At 44.9% G+C, this 26,360-nt stretch overlaps 1 protein-coding gene across 3 annotated transcripts in view; it reads right to left on the minus strand.

The window, feature by feature from the left end:
• The window catches only part of Cacna1c (calcium voltage-gated channel subunit alpha1 C), a 545,178-nt gene that overhangs the window by 64,534 nt on the left and 454,284 nt on the right, over positions 1-26,360 (minus strand). For all 3 annotated transcript variants that reach the window (XM_052174696.1, XM_052174695.1, XM_052174697.1), the window contains exons 20-28: positions 22,114-22,246; positions 21,585-21,714; positions 20,330-20,389; positions 16,176-16,282; positions 13,532-13,619; positions 3,680-3,787; positions 2,901-2,953; positions 2,483-2,629; positions 782-983 (exon numbers count right to left, since the gene is read on the minus strand). In XM_052174696.1, the coding sequence (XP_052030656.1) occupies positions 782-983; positions 2,483-2,629; positions 2,901-2,953; positions 3,680-3,787; positions 13,532-13,619; positions 16,176-16,282; positions 20,330-20,389; positions 21,585-21,714; positions 22,114-22,246 (1,028 nt within the window). The remainder of the gene's footprint in view (positions 1-781; positions 984-2,482; positions 2,630-2,900; positions 2,954-3,679; positions 3,788-13,531; positions 13,620-16,175; positions 16,283-20,329; positions 20,390-21,584; positions 21,715-22,113; positions 22,247-26,360) is intronic.

Genomic DNA, 26,360 nt, shown 5'->3' on the forward strand with positions numbered 1-26,360 from the left:
ACTGAATCTAAACCCAAGTAGCAGACATCAAGGCCCACAAAGGGTCCAGCTTTCCCAGCATGCCTGGGGCTGGGCATACTGGGCTGTGTCCTCATGAGTTGGCTTGATTCAGGACATGTTTCCACATGGGTTCCACTGGGAGTGCAAAGAGAGCTATCTTGGATTCCACATCTGTGTCCAATCCTAACAGTACATCACTCCCCTGGGGGAATTGCTAGCCCATCCTATAAGCTACCAAAACACGCTCCAGTCCTCAGTGTCACTGTGACACTCTCATTAAGACTCTCTTTTCATGCCCTCTGCTCAGACCTCTGTTTGCTTGAGAAGCCATCTAAGTGGCTTCCTAAAACTGTTCTCCTGCCCACCACTAGCTCTCTGTCCTCCATTGTCCTTGTTTCTTTCTCTATTGTCAATGGTACCAACACACTTGGGTATAGTATAATGTTCCCGTCTCTAGATAAGACGCAAATTTCTTTCTTCCACATTGCCTGAAACAAAGTGTTGCTAAGTGGAACCTTAACAAATATTTGATGGTTGAACACATTTTCCAGACATGGGATTTTTGAAATTTTAATGTCTGTCAGGTCCGAGAAATACAAGATTCATATTTCTTCTGTAGGATCTTGGTGCAAATACCCTGTTCTGTTGGATGGTGGGACAGAGGACCTTGGTATCCACACTCCAAAGACCCTAGCCACACTTCTGAGCGGAACCTGGGCAACCACATCCTTCCCGTCCTTATGTGGGCCCTGCTGTCCTCCGCTCCGTCTCAGAAGGCTACCTGGTTCTTGTCCAGTTCACAGTTCTTGTACTCTTGCTCCCCCTGCTCCTGGAAGGTGACAATGACGAAACCCACGAAGATGTTCATCATGAAGAAGGCAATGATGATGATGTAGATGATGAAGAAGATAGAGATCTCCACACGGTAGTTGTAGATGGGGCCCTTGTCTTCTGTGTGGGAGTCAATGGAGCGGTACAGCAGCCTACAGGAGGAGATAGGCTCACAGAGTGACCTGGAGAAGCAGTGTCACCTCCATAAGATGATGGCACCACTGCTCCCAGGGGTCCCTGCAATCAAAGGAAACAGCTCCAGGCTGGGGCCAGAGGGTCTGGGCTCAAGCCCCATCCAGGCAAACCACTGATTCTCTTTGGCACTGAGTTTACAACTGTCAAGTGGAAATGATAATTCCCTACTTTCCTAACTTGCAGTGCAGCTGATATAATATACACACAGTACTTTGAAACCATCAAGAGCTATTGAACTGTAACATTCATCACTGACCCCAATTTCAAGTACAGAAATATCGGTAAATATTGAAACAGCTTTGTAAACTGGCATAGATCAAAGGAGGTGAGGCCAAAGAAAAAGTAAATCTGGAAAAGAAATTCATTTAGATATAATAAAATGAACATCACCCCAGATTATTCACATCATCCACAGTAGTTTAGAGTATGCTTATGTGGGGTGTGTGTGTGTGTATGTGTGTGCACACGCGCATGTGTCTGCCATCCATTTTAGTCTGGACCGGTTGAGCTTGTTTTTCATGGGCCAGGATGATGTTCTTTCTTCCTTTGTAATCACCCTAGTATGTGACTATTCTCTGAGTATCACTTATATATCGCCATATGATGGTAAACTCTGTCTATGCACTGCTAGATGGGGACAGAGGTATTTAAACGAAGATACAAAGAACTGCACATAAACAACTGCCTGCTACCTGCAATGCTGTGTTAAGACCACTGAGCTGGTAGAGAAAGAATCACATTTGCAGAGGGACTGGAACCCTGGCTTTCGCCTCTTTCTTACTTGATACTATTAATGTAGACAAGGCTTTCTCTGTGGAGACTGGCACAGAGTCTAATTAGACAGAGATTTCTCTCATCTACCTTTATCCTTGTCACCTATATATGGAACTCAGTGATGATCAAAGGTTAACACCAGAGAAATTTTCTGTACTCGACTCTGAAATGGCATACATAGAATGGCAGACTCCTAATCTTGAGCCTCATACTGAGCCTGGGAAAAGGAGTTAAAAGGTTTCCATTTTGGGTTGGAGCTCCTAAAATGCCACAGGTATACTGAGTGTTACACTTGTACAACATACACAAGGTCTTCAGTGAAATACTCAGCACGCCTGACTCTCAGTACAATATTTTCTAAGAGTATGTTTTTGTTTTTGGGATAGAATCTTCCTGTGTAGCTTTGGCTGGCTTGGAGCTCACTACACTAAGTCTCAAAGTGACAGAGATCCACCTGTCTCAGGGATCTGCCTGCCTGTGCCTCCCCAGTGCTGGGATCGAAGGCATGCCCCACCATGGCCAACTAAAAGTCTATGTTTCAGAAGTGATCATATTTTACAGTTCTCGAAACAACCTCCCTGCCTGGGGACAAGTCTGGGAAGAATCCAGAGAATTAATAAGACCCTGGTAATAACCGGACAGCCAAGTTCTGGACCTTGTGAGCCCTGGAGTTCATACTCACTCTGGCCACCCTTCGAAGGTGGAGACGGTGAAGAGGGCCATCATGGCTGCCAGAACATTGTCAAAGTCAAACTTGCTGTTCTCCCAGCTTCGAGGCTGGATGATGGGGTGATCAACCTCTCCATCTTTGTATGTGATATAGTTACCCCTGAGAAAGCAAGAGAAAGAGGGAATCATGTGGTGTCCTATATTTCTACCACCAATGATTCCTAGCATGCTGGGTGGGATGTAACCAAACTATCCACCCATCAGAAGAGTCAGTGGACAGAATGTTGAGGGATAGATGAAGTCGCACCTCACAAAAATGAGGTTGGGTAGTGGGATGGGCCAGAGGACAGTCTTCACTCTCCTCTAACCAAATCACTGCCCCATGCCCAGTTAACAGCCCTGGATCCAGGAGCTTGTTAGGGTAAACTCACTTGCATTCTGCCTCCGTCTGTTTAGAACTATCCGAACAGGTATAGAGCTTTCCCTAGAAGAGAAGAATGGAGTGATTAGAGATGCTTCTCAAGGGACGGACTCAGCAGAAGACAACCAATGTGCACGTCTATAGCACAGTTCTGAGTTTGAGCTTTGAGGATAACATGAGCAGGATGAACAGAGTCCAGATGCAGAGAACATGACTCACATTCAGAGCTGAGAGTGTAGCCAGATTCCAAAGCAGGGAGCACCAACCTTGGAAGGCTCTGCTCTTTGGGAAGGTCTTGGAAGGAAGAAGAAAGGGGAACTGGGGCCGGAGAGAGTTTATGGGAAGAAGTCAGTGGAAATTTGTACAGTGGGGGTGAGGGGGGGACAGAGAAAGAGTGCTTCATGGGAAAGACCAGAAGAACTAAAGAGATGGAGGCAGAAAAGAAGAAACCAATTGGGCCTCAGGCTAGATAGTATAGTGTGGACATGATGCCGTTGCTAACAACTGCTGTGGACTTTAAGCCAAGGACTGACACATAGGTACCAGAGCATGAAAGTCATCTGGAAAGAAGAGTAGCCAATTGAAGGGTGACACAGCAGAGAACACACTGGTCTTTAGTTGGGAGAGGCAGGGCTAACTTCCCTCTACTTTCTTGGTCTGGAAAGTTCAAGAAGGTTGTGGTCAGAGGCTCCACCATTCTGTACACCTGACTCAGACTGCTGTCCCCTCTTGGATTCATTGGCTCCTTTCCTTGGGAATGCTGGGGAGAGGAGGGAGTCAGGACTTTACCTTGAAGAGCTGGACCCCAATGCAGGCGAACATAAACTGCAGCAGAGTGGTGACAATTACAATATTCCCAATGGTCCGGATGGCCACAAACACGCACTGAACCACATGCTGCAGTGGGAAGAAGGGACAGAAGAAGGGGATAAGGTTTCAGCCTAAGTGTCTGTGAACCAATCCCTGGGCCCCTCCAAACCCAGGGCAGGCAGATCCTATGCTCCAAGTGGGAGAAATCAGGCTCCCAGGGGGCCTGGAAACCTTTCCAGAGCTGCACTGATGGAATTCATGGGATGCAAAGGGCTCCTTGGCCTCTGAGTGATAACAGAACTATAAGGCCTTCTACACTCTTATCTGAGTGGTCAAAACAGTATTAACTCAAAAGTAGCTCCTCCCTTGCCAGAACCCTACCTTTGCATCTTACCTAAGTGCAAAACTACCATGTGCGCTCTGTGACATCTGCTGAGCCGGGTAAGGAACAAATAAGGGAAATTTAATTGCCCCGAAGTCCACTCCTTGGAGCCAGCCCTGTAACTGCCATGTAGACACCTTCTAGGAACCAACTTTACACATCCCTACATAAGTCCTAGCCCCTGGAAAAGAGGGACAACCCTTTCCTTAGTGGCCTTTCTCAGAGAAATTGAATACAATTCTTTGCTTATGCTACCTTGGTGGAAATCTTTGCAGTCTGTGATCTTGCCTGTGGTTTCCACCTAATGTTATGGAGGCCTAAATAAGGCCCCTGCTTTGTTTTCCTTGATCTCTTCTAACTCTGGAGTTTATAGTAGCTGGCGGATCCTGTGGACAATTGAAGATCCGTGGCTGGGGCTACTCTTTCGTGATCTCCGAAGGCCTGCAGGGTGTGTGATTCTGCAGCGGCAGTCCTTTTGCCTCCATGTAGAAGGCCTTATTTCACATTTGCAATGGATGGACAGACTGTAACAAAAGCTATTCTTTAGAGGAGTAAGAAAAAGAACAGCTCACTATAGCCACAATGAGTTAGGAGCTACTTTCTCTTTTTTTTCTGGCAATCTCCTAGGATTTCCCCCAACCTGTGTATTTATTTTTCTATTCCCTCTTACTATTCTTTCTCTGTATTCTGAATGCTACCAGACCTCCGTGGAGCACCTGGTTGTTGGTGACCCTCCTTCAGGAATACTGTAAGTTAGAAAGGGATATTCTAGAGGAAGGCTCTGACTCTTTTGATGGGAGAGAAGAGTTCAGTGTTTCAAATGTAAGTGTCTTTTCGTCTTTCACTTGATGTGCCCTAGTGCGGCTCTACGCATTCCTTCAGCTTGTCAGAGACAGCTCGGAGAATCTTTTCAGGGATGGAGTCTCCCATTTCAAGAAGACTCTGGTGAACTAGGGACACCCCTCTCTGGCCTTCATTCACCAGCAAGGCTTTACTTCTCTCCTTGGGGTTCTGGTGAGAGTGTCCCCTTTGTTTTCCTCCCCCCCTTTCAATCCTCATCACCATTTTTTTCTTCAATGTGACTGTTAATGTTATCACTTGACAGGATCTGGAACCACCTAGAAGGCATCTTGCAGACACATTTATGAGGGATTCTTTGACTTCTGGGCACACCTGTGAGAGGCTATGTTGATTGGGTTAACTGAGGTGGGAAAGCCTACACTAAAATTTAGGGAGCAATGTTCGTTGGGCTTGGGTCCTGGGCTGCATAAAAAAGCGAAGGAAATGAACTCAGGCATTCCTAACTTTGGTTTCATATCATGGGATATGACCAGCTGCTCCAAGCTCCCCCTGGTTGACTTTCTGCCATTATGCACTGTGCCCTTGGATCGTGAAGTAAATCATTTCTTCCTCAATAAACCTTTGTCAGAGTATTTATTTTACTGAGATGCAGGAAAAGCAGCTAAGACACCCTGGGGGTTATCATGGGAAATGCTTAACTGAGTCCACAAAAGACTCCCCCTTTGGGCTGTCTTCTCTTCTCAGAGCATGAGGATGCAGAACACGTGGCTAAGATGTTGACATTTGTGCCTGCAGTTTTCCTTCCTGGTCAGAATTTCTGGTCTGCGAGACCTACAGGAAGCCAGACTTTCATTTTCCCCAGGATGATAAATTTCCCTCCTTCTAACATCTAATATTCCAATCCTTCATTTTCTGACTTACACCCGAGACTTTATAATTTTGGAAACTAATGGTACAATGTGGCTTTTCTTTGCTTGCAACCACCAGCCATGCCTGCAGTCTCACCTCCTGCTCTGGCCTCTTCCTGTGATCTTTCACCTTCCTATCTAGCTTCCTGTCCCTCTGATCTGAAGCAAAGCTCTCATCTGCTCAGGCTCACTTCCCAGATGCACTCTCTCACACATTTGCCTGGAAACATCACATGAAAAATTCAATAAATGAAACTATCCCCTCTCATTTGAACATTTCTTACGAACACTGACTGGCCTACTTCCATTAATCTAAGTAATACAGAATTCACTATTCATTATCACCTTCACTGTGCCCTTCTGAGTGTTTAAGTGAAACTCAGTATCTTTGAGATATAAATTTCCTACTTGTTTTCTACTTGTTTCTGGTTATGTCCTGTCTGTTTATGATAATTACTTTCATGAAATTATCTGTATGTGTCACTTTGTAACCTAAAGAAGAGCTGAACAACAAAATCTGTGGCTACTGCATTTATATATCTTTCAAGAAGCTATCAGGTGCCATTCCTTGGATATGCTTAGTTTTAGGACTTATATGTATGTATGTAAATGTGAACATTTCAAAGATTATTTTTAACTGTTACTGACTCTTGACGAAACACATTTTCAAGATGTGGATCTAGCCAAGGCTAGACGAACAACATGAAAACATGGAAATAAAAAAAAAAAAAAAAGCCTGCCATTTTGGAAACTGATTATCCTACTTAAAGACAGAAAATGGCATCTTATAATTTTCAGATGATCCTAACATGTTCCCTTACAATATAAATAAAATTTTTCTTTGGTATTGTACTTGGAGCAATAACTTACTGAGTCTTCTGGTTTAAAGAAGGAGAAAATTAAAAAAGGAGAAAACACTTTAAATAAAACACTTGTTAAGTGATTAAAATCTTTACTGTAAAGGTAAATGGATGACCCCAAAGTAAAGGTGACAAAAAGGATGAGAGACAAAATGATTCACTTTCCATTTGCCATGTAGACATAAAAGGCAAGGCTTTTGTACTGAGTCTGTTTGAACTGAGACAATTTCCCAATGCTTACTATAATCAGGCTTACTTTATATATTAAAACATTATATAAGACTTATTATATATGTAAGTATATTACATATTATAGATAGGTATATATACTATATTATACATAAGACATATATAATATACTTTATATAGTAAACATTATTATTATAATAAAAATTCTTAACAAATAATTTAAGTCTGTTGAAGAAAGTGTCTCCAGAACTTTTCATATTTTGTGTTTCACCTTCCTGTGTTTTCAAGTACAGTGGTGGAAAACAAGATCTAAGTAGGGTACAAAGTGGGGAAATTTCTATCATAATCCTTTGATGTCGCCTGATGGCATTTTTAGCCATCAGTTGCTAAAAGTTTGGGATCTCTTGGAGTTTTCCAAAAGGATTTACTTACTATTCAGAGGGTGCCAGGTTACACACCCTGACACTGAGAGACTAGCAGTGTTTCTATCTGTGTAGAGGCCAAAGGTGACAGGTTGTTTTGGTTTTGGCTAGCTGGTTATTCCAATGACACCATGCCATCATTTGCAGCAGTGGGACAATTCTGCCAGGACAGACCCTGTTATTTTACCTCACAGGGTTCAGGTCAACTTGATTTTTCCATGTTTTATGACTCAAGTATGTGGTCCCTTCAACAGTAGGCTCTTACCATCAAGTTCTAGAGGACACCCAGGAATAATGGCAATAGTCTATAATGTCTGGGGGCTCACGGTACCCCATTGGCCAACAAATCCAAAGGAGGTAACCCATTCTGTTCCTGGACTCAATATTTCCTATCCCATGCTGTCCAGTAGGGGCTTGTTCCTACCCCTGGTTTAGAGTAACACCACTGAAACTATTTTATATGTTTATATTATGTATTTGAGGACTCCTCTACAGTAATAGTTTCCATGTGACTTTTTCAAAAGGGTGGTAGTGCTAGTGATCCCTTTTCTACCTTGCCAATGTGTTCCTACCCCACCAAAATAACCCCTACCTCATCATTCATTCCTGTTCCTATAGTACATCCCCTTCTCCCAAGGCTCAAGGCAGGAGGATTGTCAGAGTGAGGGTGGTGCAGTGTAGACCTGCGGTAAAACTGTTGTATGACACAACAGGGTGGCTATACATCCTAACTTGCAGCAGTTGCACCAACAGGCCCATGGCCTACACAGCTTAAGCCATAAAACCTCCAGCACGAAGGAGAGAGGATGGCACACAGTCCTACCTCTAGCTGAGGAACTATTGTCAAGTGATAGATATTGGGAAGACAGTTCTTTTTTTTAAGAGTGTGACTCCTGTCAATCAACCACACTCCAGGGGATGGCCTCACTGCCAAAATATTTGGGCAGCATTCATTAAACTGGGTTTAAAAAAAGAGGGCATGCAGTTGTGGGGGTCAGGGAGGTGACCTGGGATGAACAATGGGAGTGGGGATGAATAGGTACAAAGACTGGATGAGATTCTCAAAAATTAATAAAATATTATTAAAATATTTTCAATAAAACGGCTGTAAAGCTTAAAACTTAAAGAAAAAGAGATGACATCAGTATGACTAAATTGGCTATAATGAAAGGTTATTACAAATTCTTAAGGTCAAAACTCAGTACCCTGAGATAAAACTGATGTCTGAGGAGAATTAAAAGAAGGAAAGGCCCAGAGAACAAGGAATATATTCTATTTTATTCTTTTATCAAATAAGCCATTTAAAACTTGATGACTAAATTTCATCCAAATGCTAAAATGCTGACATTGTGTGTTTACCAATGGGGGAAAGTCTTTAGCTGGGTGGCCACCACCTCAATAGTAGGAGAAATTCTTTAAGCAAAAATTATTCGTACTCGGAGACATATCTGTTAAATCACATAACAATTACAAAACTCATTGTAGTTGACAATATTTAAATCTATTTTAAAAGTTTGACCGGTTGTGCAAAATTCTATCCCTCTGCCTGTGATCTTCTGTCTTCTAGATTGATAGGTAAGCAAGTTGTACTCACTGCCAAAGTAACTAAAGCCTTGGCCTCCTTGGCCTATGACGTTCTTGTTGTCTCTTTGAAATCTAAAATCTACTTACACCTCTTGGAAAGCATTCATTAATTATCTATATTCAAAAAGTATTGGGTGCCCCATTAAAATTAGGTAAATCAATGAATCACCCTGTTCTGTTTTCTTTCTTTGTTTTCCAACTTGACCCAAGCTAGACTTATCTGGAAAGGAGAAGCTCAACTGAGAAGAAGCTTCCATCAGATTGCCGATAATGTCGGATGAAGGATTTCTGTGGGATGGCTCAGCCCACTGGGGGAAGTGCCACTTCAGGCAGATCATCCTGAGTTGTATAAAACAGCAGGCTTAGCGAGCCATGAAAAGTAAGCCAATAAGCAGCACTCCTTCATGCCATCTGCTTCAGCTCCTGCCTTCTGGCTCCTGCCTTGATTTCCATTGATGATGGACTATAACTCTAAGTACTAGTAAACCCTTTTTTTCCCAAGTTGTTTTGGGTCGTTGGAAAAGCTAATCTTGGTTGTCAACTTGGTTATATCTGGCATCAATTAAAACCAAAGTAACTATACATGCCTATGAAGGATTTGCTTGACTGGATCATTTGAGGTGGGAAGATCTCTCTAAATCTGGGCTATACCTTCTGGTGGTAGCCTACATAAAAGGATAGGGAAAAGGAAGCTTTTACTTTGTACTCTCTCTTGTTGGCCAGTCTGTCTATCTGTGGCATCCCTTTGCTGGTGATAGAGCCTACTTCTTTGGGATTCTAATGTAGAATGGAAACTGGTAGCCCTCTCGGACTTTCTTGGGAATTCAGCATGAGAATAGGACTGCTAAAACACCCAGTCTCCTGGACTCAGCAAACTAGAGAGTACTTGGCCTTCCCACTGTAAGATCCATATTGTTGGACCATAAGGCACTCCAATAAATCCCATATATATATAATTCTACCACTTCTGTCCTGTTAGAGAACCCTGACTAATACAATCATAGTGTTTATTATAGTGATAGGAACCAAGTACAAAAATTCATACCACGTTCATGAACTATTGCTGTTACAGACCTGAGCATGCTGTTTTTGGCAAGACTGTAGAAGGGCTTTGAAACTTTGGGCTGGAAAAATCATTGAGTACTCACAGCTTTACTAGGCTGTTATAGGAGCTTTGATTACAGACAGAAGTGCTGAAAAAGAAGTAGGCAATGGAGACCTGGATTGACTACCAGGGATGTTTGAGGGATATTTTGAATGAGGATGTGTGGTTTGGACAGGCGGAGCTGAAAAATCAGCTGTGATTAACATGAGGCCAGTACCATTGAGGTGCAACCTTCAATTTGGTGGGGCAGTCAGTGCTGGAGCTGAGAAATCAGCAGTGATTAAGAACAGATCAGCATCACTGAGGTGAATATTTTGGGAGTATTTTCTCAGGGTCAGCACACAGAAGCTGTGGCCCAAAGAATGTTGACACTACGTCTCAGGCTGGCAGCTAAAGGTGGACCTGGTTTGGTAGGCATAGAGGGGTCCTGGAGAGTAGCTAAGGCTTGGCCTGGGTTGATGGGTTGGAGTCTTTAAAGAGTGACCTGGAGAGTCCATTGGTAAAAGCGTTGCTTCAGTTGCAGTGGAGACCCCAGAGTTTTGGAGATAGCAGTGCCATGGATTGACTACCAAGGACCAGCCTAAGCCTGTGAGATGGGCTGGGGAAATGAAGCTGTCCAGGCCATTTGTAACTCAGAAGATCCTGAGCGAGGCCCAGATGTCAGGCACTGAACTCCTTACACTGATTAATTTTGGTTTTGCTTTTATTTGATTGTGATTGTGCCTGGGTTCTTCCCTTTTGGATTATGAAAGCATTTAACTTTGAAATATAGCCCACAGTTAAAAGCTGAGCTTTCAAAGAAGCATTGGATTTTTAAAGAGACTTTGAACTTTTAAGTGTTGTAAAAATTTGAAAGACCATGGGACTTATAAAGTTATACTATGTTTTACAATATGATATTAATATTAACATGACATCCTGGGGACAAACAAGAAGGAAAACTTTATAGTTTAACAGTGATATGCTTGTGTGTCAAATTAACAAGGGGCCAATTGTCTTTGGTAGTTTGTCAACTTGATACAAATTAGAATTATCTGGGAAGAGGAATCTCAATTGAGAAAATGCCTTCATCAGATTTTTGTAGCAAGTGTATGCAACATTTTTTTGATTAATTATTGATGTGGAAGGGCACAGCCCACCGGAGGTACTCCCTCTCCTGAACAGGTAGTCCTCAGTAGAATAAGAAAGCAGGTTGAGCAAGCCATGGAGAAAAGCCAGTAGACAGTGCCCCTCCATGGTCTCTGCTTCAGTTCCTGCCTTGGGTTCCTGTCCCAACTTCTTCTCATGATGGGCTAAATAAAACTGAAATAAATTATTTCTTCTCCAAGTTGCCTTTGGTCATGGTGCTCACCACAGCAACAGAAACCTGACTAAGACACATTTTGTCATAAAGAGACATATACTGTAAAGAAAATGAAATTACAAAATCTGTAGAGAAACAGATGGATCTGGAGAGTATTATATTAAATGAGGTAACCCCAACTCAGAAGGACAAACATTGCATGTTTTCTCTTCTACGTTGGTTGTTAGCACTCATGTCTTGTGTATTTATCCTACAGTAGATATGGAAGTCTGGGAACCATCAATGGGCTAGTGGATGGGAAACACACTTAGGAAGAGGAGAACAATTATAAGAGGATAGATGAAAGTAGAGGACGGAGATCCTGATGACAGAAATGGTTAAGCAGGCATCGAAGTGATGGGGCTGAGGAAACAAGGGGAGGGGAAAGGATTATGCAAAGTGAAGTGTGCATGAAGAGGCGACATGGGAACTCTGACCTCATAACCAAAGCAAATATTATAATAAAATGGGAGAGAAGAACACATATGCAGGAATGGCATCATGGAAGACACTGAAAGCTAAAGGTTTACATGGAGATGGGGCACGGAGGTTGCAAAAATCAGACACAGTGAGTGGTTTAACCAAAATTAAGGACATATGAAGAAATCTTACAAATCCCATTAGTTTTATCAAAAGAGTTAAAAATTCTATCATGGAGGGGGAGGGGCTCCTGACACCTGACCCTTGCTGAAGAGCTAATGGTAACTGATGGCTTCTGAGAGATAGTCATTTTTCATTGAAGGTTAGGGGCTGGCCATTAGTAGAGTGCCAATGGCCCAGTAGATACCCTCCCCCAATGTATGTATGAATAACAGTAATGGGACTTATTTTGGGAGTAATTTAAGAAGACAAAAAGTTGGGAGAGAGACAGGAGATGCTGATAGGGGTGGTGAGTAGCAGGTTGGAAGACCCGAAGGAAAAGGGTTGGGACAGATAGGGCTGAGGTGCATTGTAGACATGTATACAATCTTCAAATTTAAACAACTGGCAGCACATGAAGGCATGGACTTTGTAGCTGAGTGGAAAACATGTACACAGAGGAGTTTCTTTTTCCAGTCATAAGGACAAGTTAATGAAATCTGAGGGAAAATGAATGAAACTGGAGAACACTTTATTATGCAAGGTGACCCAGGCATGCAAGGACATTAATTGTAAGTTCTCTCATTTGCACCCTGGCTTTTAATTAAGTGTGCGTATTTAGGTGGGAGCAAATGTGGCTAATCTCCAGGAAACAGGAGAGAAGACAGTGAGATGGGAAGACAGACACTTCAAGGAAAGAGCTGGGAAAGGCAGCAGAGCACATGAGATAGGAAAATGGAAGAGGGAATATGGGGGTGAAAAGATACAACGGGGAGAGGGGCGGGCGTGATGGGAGAAGTGAGGAGACAGAAGATAATCAGAATGAAATATGCAAATTCCATAAGGAGAAAACGCGCTATGCTGTAAGCCAACTAAAATAATAAATGAATAAGGAATTAAACGACAACAAAAACATGGTATTTGGAATACCTAGGTTGTGATCACTCATATTTTACTCCAAAATAAACTACCTCTTAGTCTCCTTCAGGGAAAATATGTGGGTTTGTTTGTTTTGCTTTATTTATTTATTTATTTCCTTGACAAAGGTTTGGAAGACCAAATAATATGTTGGTTAACTCAAAAGGTAACTTCTCTTTTGCCTTGGTCCTACCTACATGAATGTTACCTAAGTGGAGGAGTACTGTGTGTGCTCTGTGGCATCTGTCTGCTTACCCAGGTTAAGGTTAATGGAATGAAGGAAATTTCATTGCCCAGAAGGCTACTCCGTGGAGGCAGCCCCTTAATCACACTGTAGACACCCCCCAGGAACCAGCTGGGAGAACCATTGAATGCTATATAAACTCTAGACAGTAGCAAGATAGGGCCAACAACTTCCTAGTCCTAGCCCCTTTATGTCTATATCAAGTCAGTAAAATTCTTTGCTTATGCCATCTTGATACAAATTAGTGATTCTGGGACCCTGGATTCAGTGTCCATCTTACCAAGAGTCAGATACACAAAATCTGACTTGTCACAGGAGGTACTATCCATTTGTGGGATGTTACCTGCTGAAATATTTTGCTTAAGAGAGTGACTCTATTGTGGCAGACACTAATCTCTCCATCCTGTAGCCCATCCTCCACCTCAGCTTGCACCAGGCAGTGGGATAGCTAATGTTTACTGCATTGATGGCTGCCCTCCCAGACCCTCTTAGTTCACCTTTAGCCCCTTGGCCCTGTTGATGGCCCTCAGGGGCCTGAGGACTCGCAGCACTCGTAAAATCTTCACAACATTGATTGCGCTGGACCTGGGAGAGAAACAGGGCAGGTGGTAAGTTCCCATACCTGGGTTAGGGCAGAGAATGACATGTGGCGATGTTATTAAGATATCTTAGACTAAAATCAAATGCAGAATCTGTCTCTAGGACTGCAGGTAGTTTTAGAAGTTCTCAAACTTCTATCCCTCACTGCTAAGAATCAGGGGCCTCTTTGTGACCCTGGGATAGTCCTGATCTTAAAGACACAAAAGGAGAAGTGCCAAAAAGAACAAGGAAAACAAGCCAGACTTGAATTCAGTCCCCACTGCTCTCACCTACCAGCCAAACCACTCAGGACACAGTTCTTAATTTTCTGTGCCCTAGTTTTTCATCTGGAGAAGGGAGCAGTAATTAGGATTGTTTCCAGGGTGAAGGAGGATTTATGGAGATTAGAGAGAAGGGTCTGGTCACATATTGTAAGTACTGAGTAAAATGGTGTGTCTGCTATCCTGCCCCAACATCACTACACTACATACCAAATAAACTCCAGGCCAACCACAGGTTGGAGCTGGTAGGCATGTGCAAGGAATTATGGAATATTTCCAAACACAATCCCCAGGCCTTCGCCCGCTATGGTATAATCATTCTACCATGGTTCAGGACATGCTCAGTCTTCCAAGAAACAGTGTAGTCCCAAGAAACATGGGGTGCTAAGGTCAAAGCAGAGAATCTGGGAGCCTTAGCCTGTGGCTGCTTTCTGGTGGGGATTGGTGACAGACACTCCTACAAGCCCTTCTGGAAGGCAGCTAGATGGTTTCTGTGGGTCCCACCTAAGCAGAACTCACTAACCACAGTTAGTGTTGGCAGGCCTCTGCAGTGTTCTCTGACCTGAGGTGCTAAATAAAGTATCTTCTCCAGCACTTGACAAGAGGACTCAAACTTGCCTGGGACCAAAAAGGAGTGTGATGGGCAAGCAAGTGCTGATTTTATTCTTCCTGGGTTAAGAGGGAGCTAGTGCGAAAATCCAATTTCTCTGGTTCATGGGTGTTTATTTCAAAAGACACAAAGGACATCCTTATCTATCACTGTTCCCAAAGCATCACCAGGAGGCAGACAGTTTGCACTGAATCATAATGGAAGGCGCTTAAGAGACCAATGGAAAAACAAAACAAAAATCAAAACAACCAAGAGGTTTGGTTCAAAGTGACATGGCGACTTGTGGTGGCACTGGGATGGGAATCTAGATGTCTTGGTCCCAGAGAAATTTTGGGTAATATAATTGATGATCAAAGAATAGGCCCTCAATCTCATTGTCCCCCATGCTACCATGGAGATTAACCATGAACCAACTCTGGGAAGGAAGACCCAAGGAGCTAGGGATACAAGCCTTTCTCTGTTGGGTATATATAGCTTTGGATAAATCTCCCAATGCCCTGAACACCAAATTTTATAATAGCATTTTATAATAGCATTTTCCCTGACCACCTTATAGGTAGGTGTGTGTGTGTGTGTGTGTGTGTGTGTGTGTACACCATGAAAGAATACATATGTGAAAATGTTTTAAAACTCAAAGTGTACGATCAATAAGCACAGCTGTTAAAATAGAAAAAACCTCAGAGTCAAATTTCTTTTAGGCCTGAGCAAGGTTTGACACTTGACCTTAGAGGGAATCAGGCTAGAGAGCTTTAGAGCTCATGGCCTGTATAAGTCCATCAAAATCTCCAAGGGCAGAGATTCTTTTTAACTCACCCAGCAGGCTCTGTGCGGCTAACATTAAGAATCAGTATTCCACACCCTCTCTTCTCCATTTTCTTTCTATAACACAAGTGTGTACAATCCCCTGTTCTGTGTATGTGTGTGTATGTGTGCCTGTGTGCATGTGTGTGTGTGTCTGTGTATCTGTGTGCCTGTGTGTGTGTGTGTGTGTGTGGTGTGGTGTGTGCTTTGACTGAGGACAGAGGAGGAGGGACGAATCATGGAAAGAGGCTGAGCTAGGCCAAAGTCATCACAGCAATGGCAGGTTTGGGCAGCTGTAGGGCAGCCTCAGGACTTAAGACAGTGAGAGAGACTCAGACAGAGAAAGGGAACCCAGACATCTGTTTCTTGATAATGGGGCCTGTACCTGCTATGACAATAATATAGACATTTAAACAAATTCTTATGGATCAATATACCTCAAGTGTCAGATCATGGAAGAGATAGATAAAAGAAATTACATAAGACCTGGTGTGCAGGCCTATAAGCCTAGCTATGTGGGAGGCTAAAGCAGGAACATCATAAGTTCAAGGCCAGCACTGGCAACTTATGTGACCTATGCCGCTGTTTTCTGCCAGAGCACTTGCCTAGCAAGTCAGACCCTGTGTTCATTCCCAAGTACTACAAGGAAAGGAGGAGGAAGAAGGAGAGAAACGAGAAGAAGATGAAGAGGAGGAAGGAGAAGAGGAGGAGGATGGGGAGGAGGAGGAAGAATCAAACAAACATCATAGGCTATTTTAGGCCCCACCCCATTCCAATCATAGTCACAGAAGGAAACCTCCCTCCCGACGTTGCTGACTTCATTGACACCCATTCGTAGCTGCTTGCCCCATCTTGGGTGGAGGGACTCACTGGATGCCAAAGGAGATGAGGGACACGCTAACCACCAGCAGGTCCAGGATATTGAAGTAATTTCGGCAGAAAGAGCCCTTGTGCAGGAAAGCCCCATAAGCAGTCATCTGCAGGAGGCAGAGAACATGAATGAGTCACCTGCTCAAGCTCTGAAGACAACATTCAGACTCCAAGCATCTGCCTACCGCACCAGCTTCCCCAGGGAAGAGCCCAAGCATGGCACAGGGACAGCAGGAAGGACTGAAGGACACACTGCCAAGAAACCCTGTAGCCATTCATTCCACCACCAAAGAGCTTCCCCAGCTCCGGACAGGTGTCAGGTCCTTCAGCCCAAAGCCCTTCCAGACTGGCAGCACCAGGCTTCCGTATCACTCCTCTGCCCTTCACACCCAGGCCAACATGGCTCCAGCCCTCGGGGCCCTTTCTTTGCTGCTTCTTCAGGGGTTATGTTTCCACGATGTGCACACCTCCTAACTTCCTTTCCACATTTTACCCTCAGGGCCAGTGGAGACAGTTGGCATCAAGGGACGGATGAGACATGCCCAGATGGGTGTCCAACCATCCTGATTTATCCAGGACTTTAGTTGGCTTCACCACGAAAAAAAACCTCATACTTTCTTTCATAATTTCATAACATAATGTCTTTCTTCTGCACCCTGGTCAGCTTTCCTTAGAGTCTAGTGAGTTCTGCTAATAACTGTCATTAGCCTCGCTTTCCACCCTGGTCTCGGTAGTGCTTAGGATCTCTGACAACTGCATAGCCTTAGTGCTAAGGTCTGGTTTCTAGACTGTATCTGGGGTCTTTTAAAGACTAGGAGCTATGTTCAGAAGGACAAGGCGCAGCAGTGTAAAATATGAGCTCTAAAGTCAGATGACCTGGACTCAAATACAAACTCTACTATATTTCAAGCACTTCATGCAAAAAAAAAAAAAAAAAAAGAAAAAAGAAAAAAAGAAAGAAAAAGAACTTTATTGTGGCTCATTTTCCTCATCTGCATCTTGAGGTGCAATAGTGACACTTGTCCATGGGTCATGAGCACCAGTGGAGTAATTATACATAAAATACTTAGGACATATTTTCATACATGGTGTGTTCCACAGAGGTGTGTTCCACAGATACATTCTGCTTTGCTATAACTCGAGTTTGAAATCTATATTCCTCTTGTACAAAGAAGTCGTGTCCTTATCTATAAAGTCTGAGTAATATTTCATGTTTTTTTTCAAGGATCAGACAGCAAAGCAAAGCGAACATCCTCTGGAAATGTTCAAAACAAGACCGTGGAAGGTTATCATTACAGGATCTGGCTAGCACTGCCTCCTGTGCTAACACTGCTTGTAAGAAACTGCATTCTGTATATTCACACTTTGCTGACTGAAGTAAAGGTTTGAGATACCCAGGATGAGCCTGTGTAAAGCTACAGGTCATGAAGCATCTGCCTAAAACAAAAACTGGAATTGATAGTTGAGGGACCGAGAGAAGTTTCTTGGTCATCTGGAGTCCAGATTTTTTTCTTTGGAATCAGAGCATGTCTAGGGTGGGACATCCAAAGACTAATACAAAAGCCAACATGGGGAAATTGGCAAAAATAGCTCTTGTGACCTAATTCTTGCATTTATCTCCTGCAGCAGGAGATCACAGGGGACTGAGAAGCTGTGTTCTGTAGCAGTTTTTAGAAGTGGGGAGATTACATAAAGGGGTCTAGGGTAATATGGTTATAGATCTCTCCCAAAGGCTACAATCTGGAGGGCTCACTGTCCTGTGTCTCTGTAAAGACCTGGATCCCAGAGAGTAGAATTCCGTGGCTGCCACAGTTCATAGTCACCAGAAAGTTTTGGACAGGGGGGATAATGTAGCTCACAGCAGTTTTTGTCTACTGACTTGGGGTTTGTTTTGTCTGAGGCCCTAGAAGCAGACCAGCCCTTCAGAATGCATGAGAATGATGGGTGAGAGTGATGGACACGAGTCCAGGCGAGAGCAGAGTAAGACTGGTTCTGAGGAAGGGCAAGGAGATACTTGGAAGAGAGAACATTTTTTTTTCCCCAAGTTATATTGATTCATGGTGCCAGAAAATGCCAGGTCCAGGTATCTGGACAAGTGGCCTTCTACCTTGTGATGGTCACCTACCTGGTCCCTGCTTCCTGAAAGCTTTCAGGCTTTTCTCAGGACTGTCCTGAGACTAAGCATCTACATACGGAGAAAGGAGGTATGCTAGGAGACACAAGCTTCCAAGGTCTTTGAGCTAGAGGGGAAGCTGTCTCTTACCATCCAATCCGAGATACCCACATTTCTCAAGGTGTACCTCTAGGGAGAAATCCTCTCCTCACTTTGGTCATTTCCACAGCTGGTCCTGAGTCTGCTTTCCTTCTATGGAATAATCCTTTCCCTTATTCAGACTAGCTAGTGTGCTCCTACCCATCCTGTCTTTTTAAAGACAAATGGCCCTAGACCCTTCAATAGTCCCTTAGAGCAAATGAAGCTCTGGGCACCACCACAGTCAGTGCCTTGGCATGATATGGGGCCCCCCAGCTGGGCAGACAAACCCAGGTGTGGGAGGCGTGGGAAGCAGAGGGGGTGCTGTGAGGGGTGTTGAGAAGCACAGTGAGCAGAAAAGAGACTGGAAGCAGAAGGAAGAAGAAGTGGGGGAAGGGCTTGCCATGGCAACGCTAGAGGAGCTTCCGCTTGCATGGCAATCCTAAGGAGAAAGCACCATTGAAATCCTCAAGTGAAGCTCGCGTGGGCTCCTGAGAACTGGGCCTCAGAGATTGCTGTGTCCTGGGAAAGAGCTCTCAGTACCTGCATGCGACCTCAGTCTAGAGTACAAAGGCAAAGCAGCTCATCACAGAAAGGGACGCTGTCCCCTATCTACACTCTCTGATCAGGAAAGAAAAATCTGAGCCACGCAGCTGGCGAGCAAGGGAAGCTAAGGGTCAGCAAACGGAGCCTCTGAGGTGTGAGGACATCCTGGGAGGCATGCAGAAACTCGCAGCTCAAGCTGTATCTGGATGAGGCAGAAATATCAAGCCCACTAAAAGCCTGGGCACGATACGAGGGGTTTCATCAGGGAAAGAAAGGTCTATTGCTGTCACTGGTGCACAGAGCAGACACCAGCTTGTATCTACCCCAAGGATGAACTAGAGAGAGGCCTGCAAGTGTCCCAGGAAGATGCTTAAGCTGTAGCCTATGGTCAGAGACTATGACCCTTCTGTTCTGTGCAAAGGTGAAAGATCTCCACCTTGCCCAGGGAGAAGCCAACATTACCCAAGGTCCTACTGCCCAGATGCACTGCCAAGGCCGTGCAATGATTTACATGTGCATACATATACATAACAGGGTCTCTCATCAGAACTGCGGGGTAGCAGGGGATTAGAGCAGCAGGTCACCAAAGGGTTAAAGGCAATTTCTAGTTTCAGCTCTACGATCCAGTTGGGATGCTGGCTCCCAATCCTGCTTCAGGTCCACCATTACTGTTACATGGCCCCAATTTCTGCTTAGCTCTTGTGATTGCCTTGGTTGGGAGGAAGGTATGGAAGATATAAGCCTCCAAAGAGAGGGGCCAAAGTGCCTCCATCATGCTCCAGAGGTTTCGCCTTTCTAGAGCTTATGTGCCATTCCTCTATGCAGGAGCAGGGAGAGAGAATTCCAAGTAGGGCTCAGCTGTAGACTGGTTGGAGAAGGTACATGCGACACCTTGACAGCCACCATGCTTGGCCAGGGATGGGACAGCGCCCACAGTGACACAGCCAGCCTGTGACTTTCCTAGACCTTAGAACCGTTGCTAAGGGAGCAGAAGGGAGCACTGTGGTAGGGTAGGTTCTTCCTGGCGTCAGAGCTGGGATGCAGTGGTAGCATGACATGACCCACAAGAATCAGAGAGTGAAGGGGACAGGAGAGTCAGCCAGACAGAGCAGAGACACAGAGAGACAGAGACACACGGCTCAGGGGAGCATTACCTTAAGGATAATTTCTAATGTAAAGATACTAGTGAAGACATAGTCTGCATTGCCTAGGATCTGAAAAATAAGCAGAATTGGATTAGTGGCTCTGGGAGTGCACCCAACACCAACAGGAGCATGTGTTAGCGACAAGACAGACAGCAGCCGAGAGCTGGGACTGGCAGAGAGAGGAAGGAAGAGAGAGGGGGGCGGGGCTTTACCTTCAGAGCAATTTCAATGGTGAAAATGGTGGTAAAAACAATGTCAAAATAAAACAGAATCTGCAAAACAGAAACAAACAGGATGGGGAGGGCAGGGGGGCGGGGCACAAGCAGGGCAGGGGGAGAGGTCAGTGGATGTTCACCAGAAAAGGAAAAGCACTTCAAAACAAGGTGCATTCCCGCCCCAACACAGGACCAGAGCCTTTGCATGTGGAGAGAGGTGAGGAGACAGGAAAGACGTCTCCGCTTCCGCTCTCCTCAGGGCTGGCACAAGTGGCTCTGGCTCCATGTGGTGTCTGCAGGCAGGTGTGGGGAGCTTCCAGGGCAGGCCTCAGCAGGACCTGGGTGTAAGCAGCATCCGCTGGGATGCTTCTTCCATCAACCAATTTACTTACAAACCCAGAGTGGACCGTGGGACGTTGGTCAAAGGACCAGAGGAATGGGTTTGCTTTTGCAGGGTCACTCCGATGCTCACATGGTGTGGCATCTTGTGTCAGAGGAGGACATTTACATTGCTGTCATGGCCTTGGGCCCTAGGAAGGAAGTCCTCCAGGTCAACCCAGGTTGAGGACAAGCTGATTGATACTTGATTTCATCTTGGGAGATGGACCAGGGATGAGGCTGCTCCTGCTGACCTCAGCAAGACAGCCTGGACCAGGCAGGATCCCAGAGCTGAGAACTTCGTTTATGAGCATGGCTTTGGAGCAGTGATTCTTTTCCTCAGGCCTATGTGGCTGAGATTTAATAAAGCGTTTTGGGCTTTTGAGGTATAGTAGTTCTTATTTTAGTATTTAATATTGATCACTGGAACCTTGGGTAGCTCCAATCAGATTTCCACTATCAAAGATGATCACGGCTTTCTTAGAATGCCAGCTGTACCACTGGCACCGAGTTGCCAGCACTCCTTCTTGGTCAGAGGAAATGGGAGCAGGGCCTGGAACCAGTGGCCTCACTGCTGACTTACAGGCAACACGAGCTTCCTGGGGAACATCCACAGGCAACAGAACACCTGGCCACTGTCCATTACCAACTAGCCGGATGCGTTTAGGTACATGCTCACTCGCTTAGGGAAAAATCCCAGGCTGGGTTTTCTACCAAAGTCCTAATCTCTTAAGGGGATCATCACTGTATACGGATTATGAAGTTCACAACAGGCCTCCTAACTGAGCAACGAACGGGGTTAGCAGCAGCAGAAGCTGTGGGCCTGCTCCACTCTCAGAAGGACAGGGTGCATAGAACAAAATGGCGTGCATACATGGTTCCTGAAGGAGGTGTGCTGGACGGGGTCCTCAGCAGCCAGAGAGATGCTACTGAGCAGGATGAAGAAGAGGATGAGGTTGGTGAAGATCGTGTCATTGACAATGCGGTGACACTGCAGGCGGAACCTACGTGGGAAAGAGGGAGAGAAAGATGCGTCAGGAAAGATGGGGAACCACTCGGGCCTCAGGAGTCTGTCCCCTCAGTCCTCATACACAAGCAGGACTGTTTCAGTATCGCTTAGCCCGTGGTGTCTTCGTGTAAAACAGACACAGCGAAGTGTGAAAGGGAATCACTGGCCAAGGAGAAATACTTCATACCCTCAGACCCGGAGAGGGGAGTAATTGTAAACCAACTGATTTACAGTCTAGGACTCTCCAGTTTTGGTGTCTCCACATAAGTTGGGGGGATCTGGGAGCACTCAGGTTTCTCCTGTAGGTTGGATACAGGCCTGTGCTAGGTTTGGGAACAGAAAGAAAGAGAGTTCCTCCCCCCGCCCCCCACCCCCCCCAGCCATCCTTACACACCTGTTGTTTGGGCTGAAGATGAAAAATGCACTGGCTTCCGGCATAGGGACTGCCTTTTCCTTAAGGTGCAGCTCAGACAGGGGCCGGGGGCGTGGCCCCACGGGCATCTCTGGCTCCTCCTCATCCTCCTCCCCTGTAAGGAAGAGAAAAGCTCCATTCTCAGCAACTCCGCCCACCACCCACTCCCACCTCTGCGCTCACTTCCAGACACATCCTACTGAGGATCAAGACATCACGTCTGAACTACAGGCCAGGCCGCTGATGCAGGCAGGTGTTCCGCCCCGCCTCCTGAGGCTATCCTAGGGCACCTCTGTTAGAGATCAACATTGCTGGCCGCATACAGGACTAGGGGATGGACGGAAGATGAGCGATGTATTCGTGGCTGTTCAAACTGTTCTGGTTTTTAAAACTGAAAATCCCATATGCTTGGAAATCCCCTAGTACTGAAGAAAAAAAAAAACCCAAAAGAACAGACGATTGGTTACCCCGGTTGGAAGGCGCTAGAGAACAGGCTGGGTAAGCCCAGGCAGTGCCTGGTGTCCTCCATTCATCTTAGCTGTAGGAGAGTAAAGGGGGTGGCTTAGTTTACTTGTGGAATCCCTTATGGACAATTGTTTTTTGAAACACCCATTGATCAAATGAGGGAACTTACTATTGCCTTATAGCTAAATTGACATGGCTATGAACTGCCTTCTAAATATTTATTTTTATGCCTATGAACACATGTTACTATCAGCCATAATCGGAGAATCTTTTAACTGCAATGGATGGTAGTAAACGTAGAGGCTCGTAGTTGCTGCATGTGTTTAGCCCTAAATAGGACGTTTATATTTAAGACTCAGAGAACATGACAAAAGAAGGGATGGAAGGAATCCGTGTGCCTGAAGTTAGGAATAAGGGCTGCAGAAGGTTATCATCTGGGTATGCCCTGCATAGGACTGGGCCTGTCATTAATCTATCATGGATGGGGCGGGACACATGGGCCCTACCTCTCCCTGTTGAACTACCAGCTTCATTGGATTCTGGGTAAAGTTATTGTCTTCAGCTGTATACCCATGGAAGAGCTCATCAGGCTGCCATGGACACTTCTAATACCACAGTCATACGGGCAGCTCTGACTAAACTCAGTGAGTCACAGAACCAAACAAAAAAGCAGGAATGTAGGGAAGGGGGCGTGTATGATGGGGGTGGAAGGGAGACAGAAGAGGCGGGGGTGGAGTAAGAGTAACCAGAATGCACTACACACTATATTCATGCATAAAATTGCCATCCAACAAATTTAATTAAAATTCACTTTTAAAAACTTAAAAAATTATACTTCAACACCCCATGGATTTTCCCAGGATTTCTCAAAAAAGAAGGCAGGGAGAGTAGAGCTCAGGCAATGACAAGAGGCCTTTCATCCCGAGGCTACACACTGACATCAAGTGAAGGGGCTCCTTGGCTCTTCTGGCCAGTGGTGCAGCTTCGGGAAACTGGAGTCAAGCAGTTCCTATTTAGCTTGCCTCATGGCATCTATGGAGAAGGCACTCACTATGTGTGCTTCTGGTCAAACGTTCTTGGAAAATGCATGGCCTGGGAAAGGCGGCAGCAGCACTATGGCTGCTCCAGAAACACCTTTGTCTAAATCACGGCCCTGTTTCTTTCTGAATGTGGCTCCTGCATTCGGTCTCCCTGTGCTCAGCCTCGCCTAGGATGGAATAATAGTAATAGTGCATGGATATTTCAGAACACTGGCATGCTGCTGAAGCTGTGGAAGGAAGCATCATCTCTCACACTAGCCTCTCTACCCACAGGACCAGATGCTGAGCATATGAAATTAATTCTCAGCATCTTCCTTAGTCTCTTCCTTCCCTGATCTGAATGTCTATCAAACTATCTACTCAAGCCCAATCATTTCCAGGCTAGCAACTTTAGGGAGGCGACTTGTATTCTCCATGCACACCCAGAATTCTAGAGTACAATCTTAGCAACAGTGTCATTGCAGATGCAATGAATTCTGATCCACTTGGCTGGGCCATCCGTCTAACAGAAGTTGCTCTTATAAGAAGGTTTAAAGGCACACACAAGTTAGAAGGCTATGTAAATAAAAACAGAGACAGAGATTAGCATGGTTGCTCTGTAACACGAGTACTTCTGGCTACCACAGGAATTAGGAAGAGGCAAGCAAGGATTCGTCAGCAGAGTGAGGATAGCTCCAGTAAAACTTGATGTCAGACTTTAAGCGAGAGAGAACAGACTTCTTCGATTTTTCAGGCATCTGATGAATGATTATTTCTCAGGTCCCAAGAAGCTGTGCTCTGGGCCAGGAAGCTGTGATACCACGTGCTCTGGGCCAGGAAGCTGTGATATCACGTGTTCTAGGCTAAAGCTCTCCTTCTTTGAGCATCCCTTCACTGCCTTCTCTGCAGAGCTGACAAGGATGTCAGTGTAGACACATGGATATGAGGAAGGGGCTAGACGGGAAAAGGGGAGGGGACTAACAAGTGTGGGAGGGAGGAGAAGGGGGTAAGGAGGTGAGAGTAACCAATGTCATATATGGATGACATTGCCAAGGGATAAATTTAATAAAAAATATTCCTTATAAAATTAACAAATTATACTTCAAACTGAAAAACAAACAAAACCCCCCAAAAGACAAAAAACAAAACCCCCCAAAACAAAAAAATAAACTACCCAGCCAATCAATCAACCAACCAACCAATTAACCAAATAACCAAAAAGACCCAAACACCTCCCAGTATTCAGGAGGCAGAGGCAGGTGGATCTCTTTGTGAGTTTGAGGCTAGCGTGGTCTACAATGTAAGCCAGAATTATGGAGTGGGATCTTGTCTCACAAACTAAAACCAGAAAGCAATAAACAAAAATCTCATCAAAATTCTGGCCAACTCAAAGAAATAGCAAACAAACAAACAAAAAACAAAAAATATCAAACATCCAAAATCAAATAAACAAAAACCCACCGTATTTTCCCAGAAATCATGTTTCAGAGAGTAGCCTTTACCCCAGTACCCTGAGTGTTCCGGCTTCAAGCAGTGACCTTCCCACCCACCCCTCTGTCCTGTCCCCCAAGTGCTGGGGCTACGTGCATGTGCGATCACATCTGTGTATGTGGTGCTCATGTGCTCTGTGGGTGGAACCCAGGGCTTTGTGAGGCAGACAAGCATTCTACCAGCTGAGCCACATCTCCATCCCAGGAGACCATTGTTTTAATAATGATTAAATTTCCACACTTTTGGAAGCAACATAACACAGACCTCTTTGACCTATGACCTTAGACCTGTGTTGCCTCACCAAAGGCCCATGTTACCCCTTCAAATGACCACAGACTTCCGACTTCTAACTGTGAATGAGTCAGCCTTTCATCCTCACAGAGTCACTATCTTTGACCATCAGAGAAATGAAAGGGGTGCAAGGACCAAGAGAAATGAAGGCAAATGCCCACACTCTATTCAGCTTGGAACAACACAGCTCAAAGCCACTGTCCCAGACACAGGAGCGCTGCCATCCCTCTGCTGTGCGGAAGTGTGTGGTGGGGGTTGGCTGCAGTTGGCAATTCTGTGAAAAGATTCCAGTCCATACTGATCCTCCTCCAACCCCAGTGTACAGGGGACTGCAGCCTACAGGCCGTCCCAGGTTGGGACGGACCATCCTTGGGCCAAAGAGTGGTGTGTTTATTTTGCTGTAATTTTATTTAAACTTTAAAAAAACATACGCAGGGGTAGAGCGACTTGCAGAGTGGCTCTGTGTGTCTGTCTGTCCGTCTACCTGCTCTCATCATTTCCCACCATTTGCCTGATCTAGTTTGACTTGCCCGTTCTGCTCTCACTTTAGGAGATTGCAGAAACGTTTTTTAAAGCAACTTCCAAACACTTCAGACTCTAGACATAAACACTGTAGTATGTTAGAAACGGAATCACCACATTATTATACTAACATGATTAACCAAAATCCACTTAAAATAATTTAGCTCCTAGTCCATATTTAATTTTCTCCTCATTATCTCAAACATTTCATTTTAACATAGAAATTGTTTATTAGGGATGTAGACGAAATCTCTCCATCACATTGAGTCATTATCACTAGCAAGTCTTTAAAATTCTATGCAGCCTTCCACATAAACCCTTGATGGTTTTACGGCATCAAACCCTGGACACACTCTGCTCTTCATTCTATGTGAGCCACAGACACCAAATCCCACTTCCCCTTGGGGAGAAGGGCATGTGGGTAGAGGAGAGAGGAAGCTT

The sequence above is a fragment of the Apodemus sylvaticus genome, chromosome 2 (genome assembly GCF_947179515.1).
Source record: "Apodemus sylvaticus chromosome 2, mApoSyl1.1, whole genome shotgun sequence".
Taxonomy (NCBI): Eukaryota; Metazoa; Chordata; class Mammalia; order Rodentia; family Muridae; genus Apodemus; species Apodemus sylvaticus.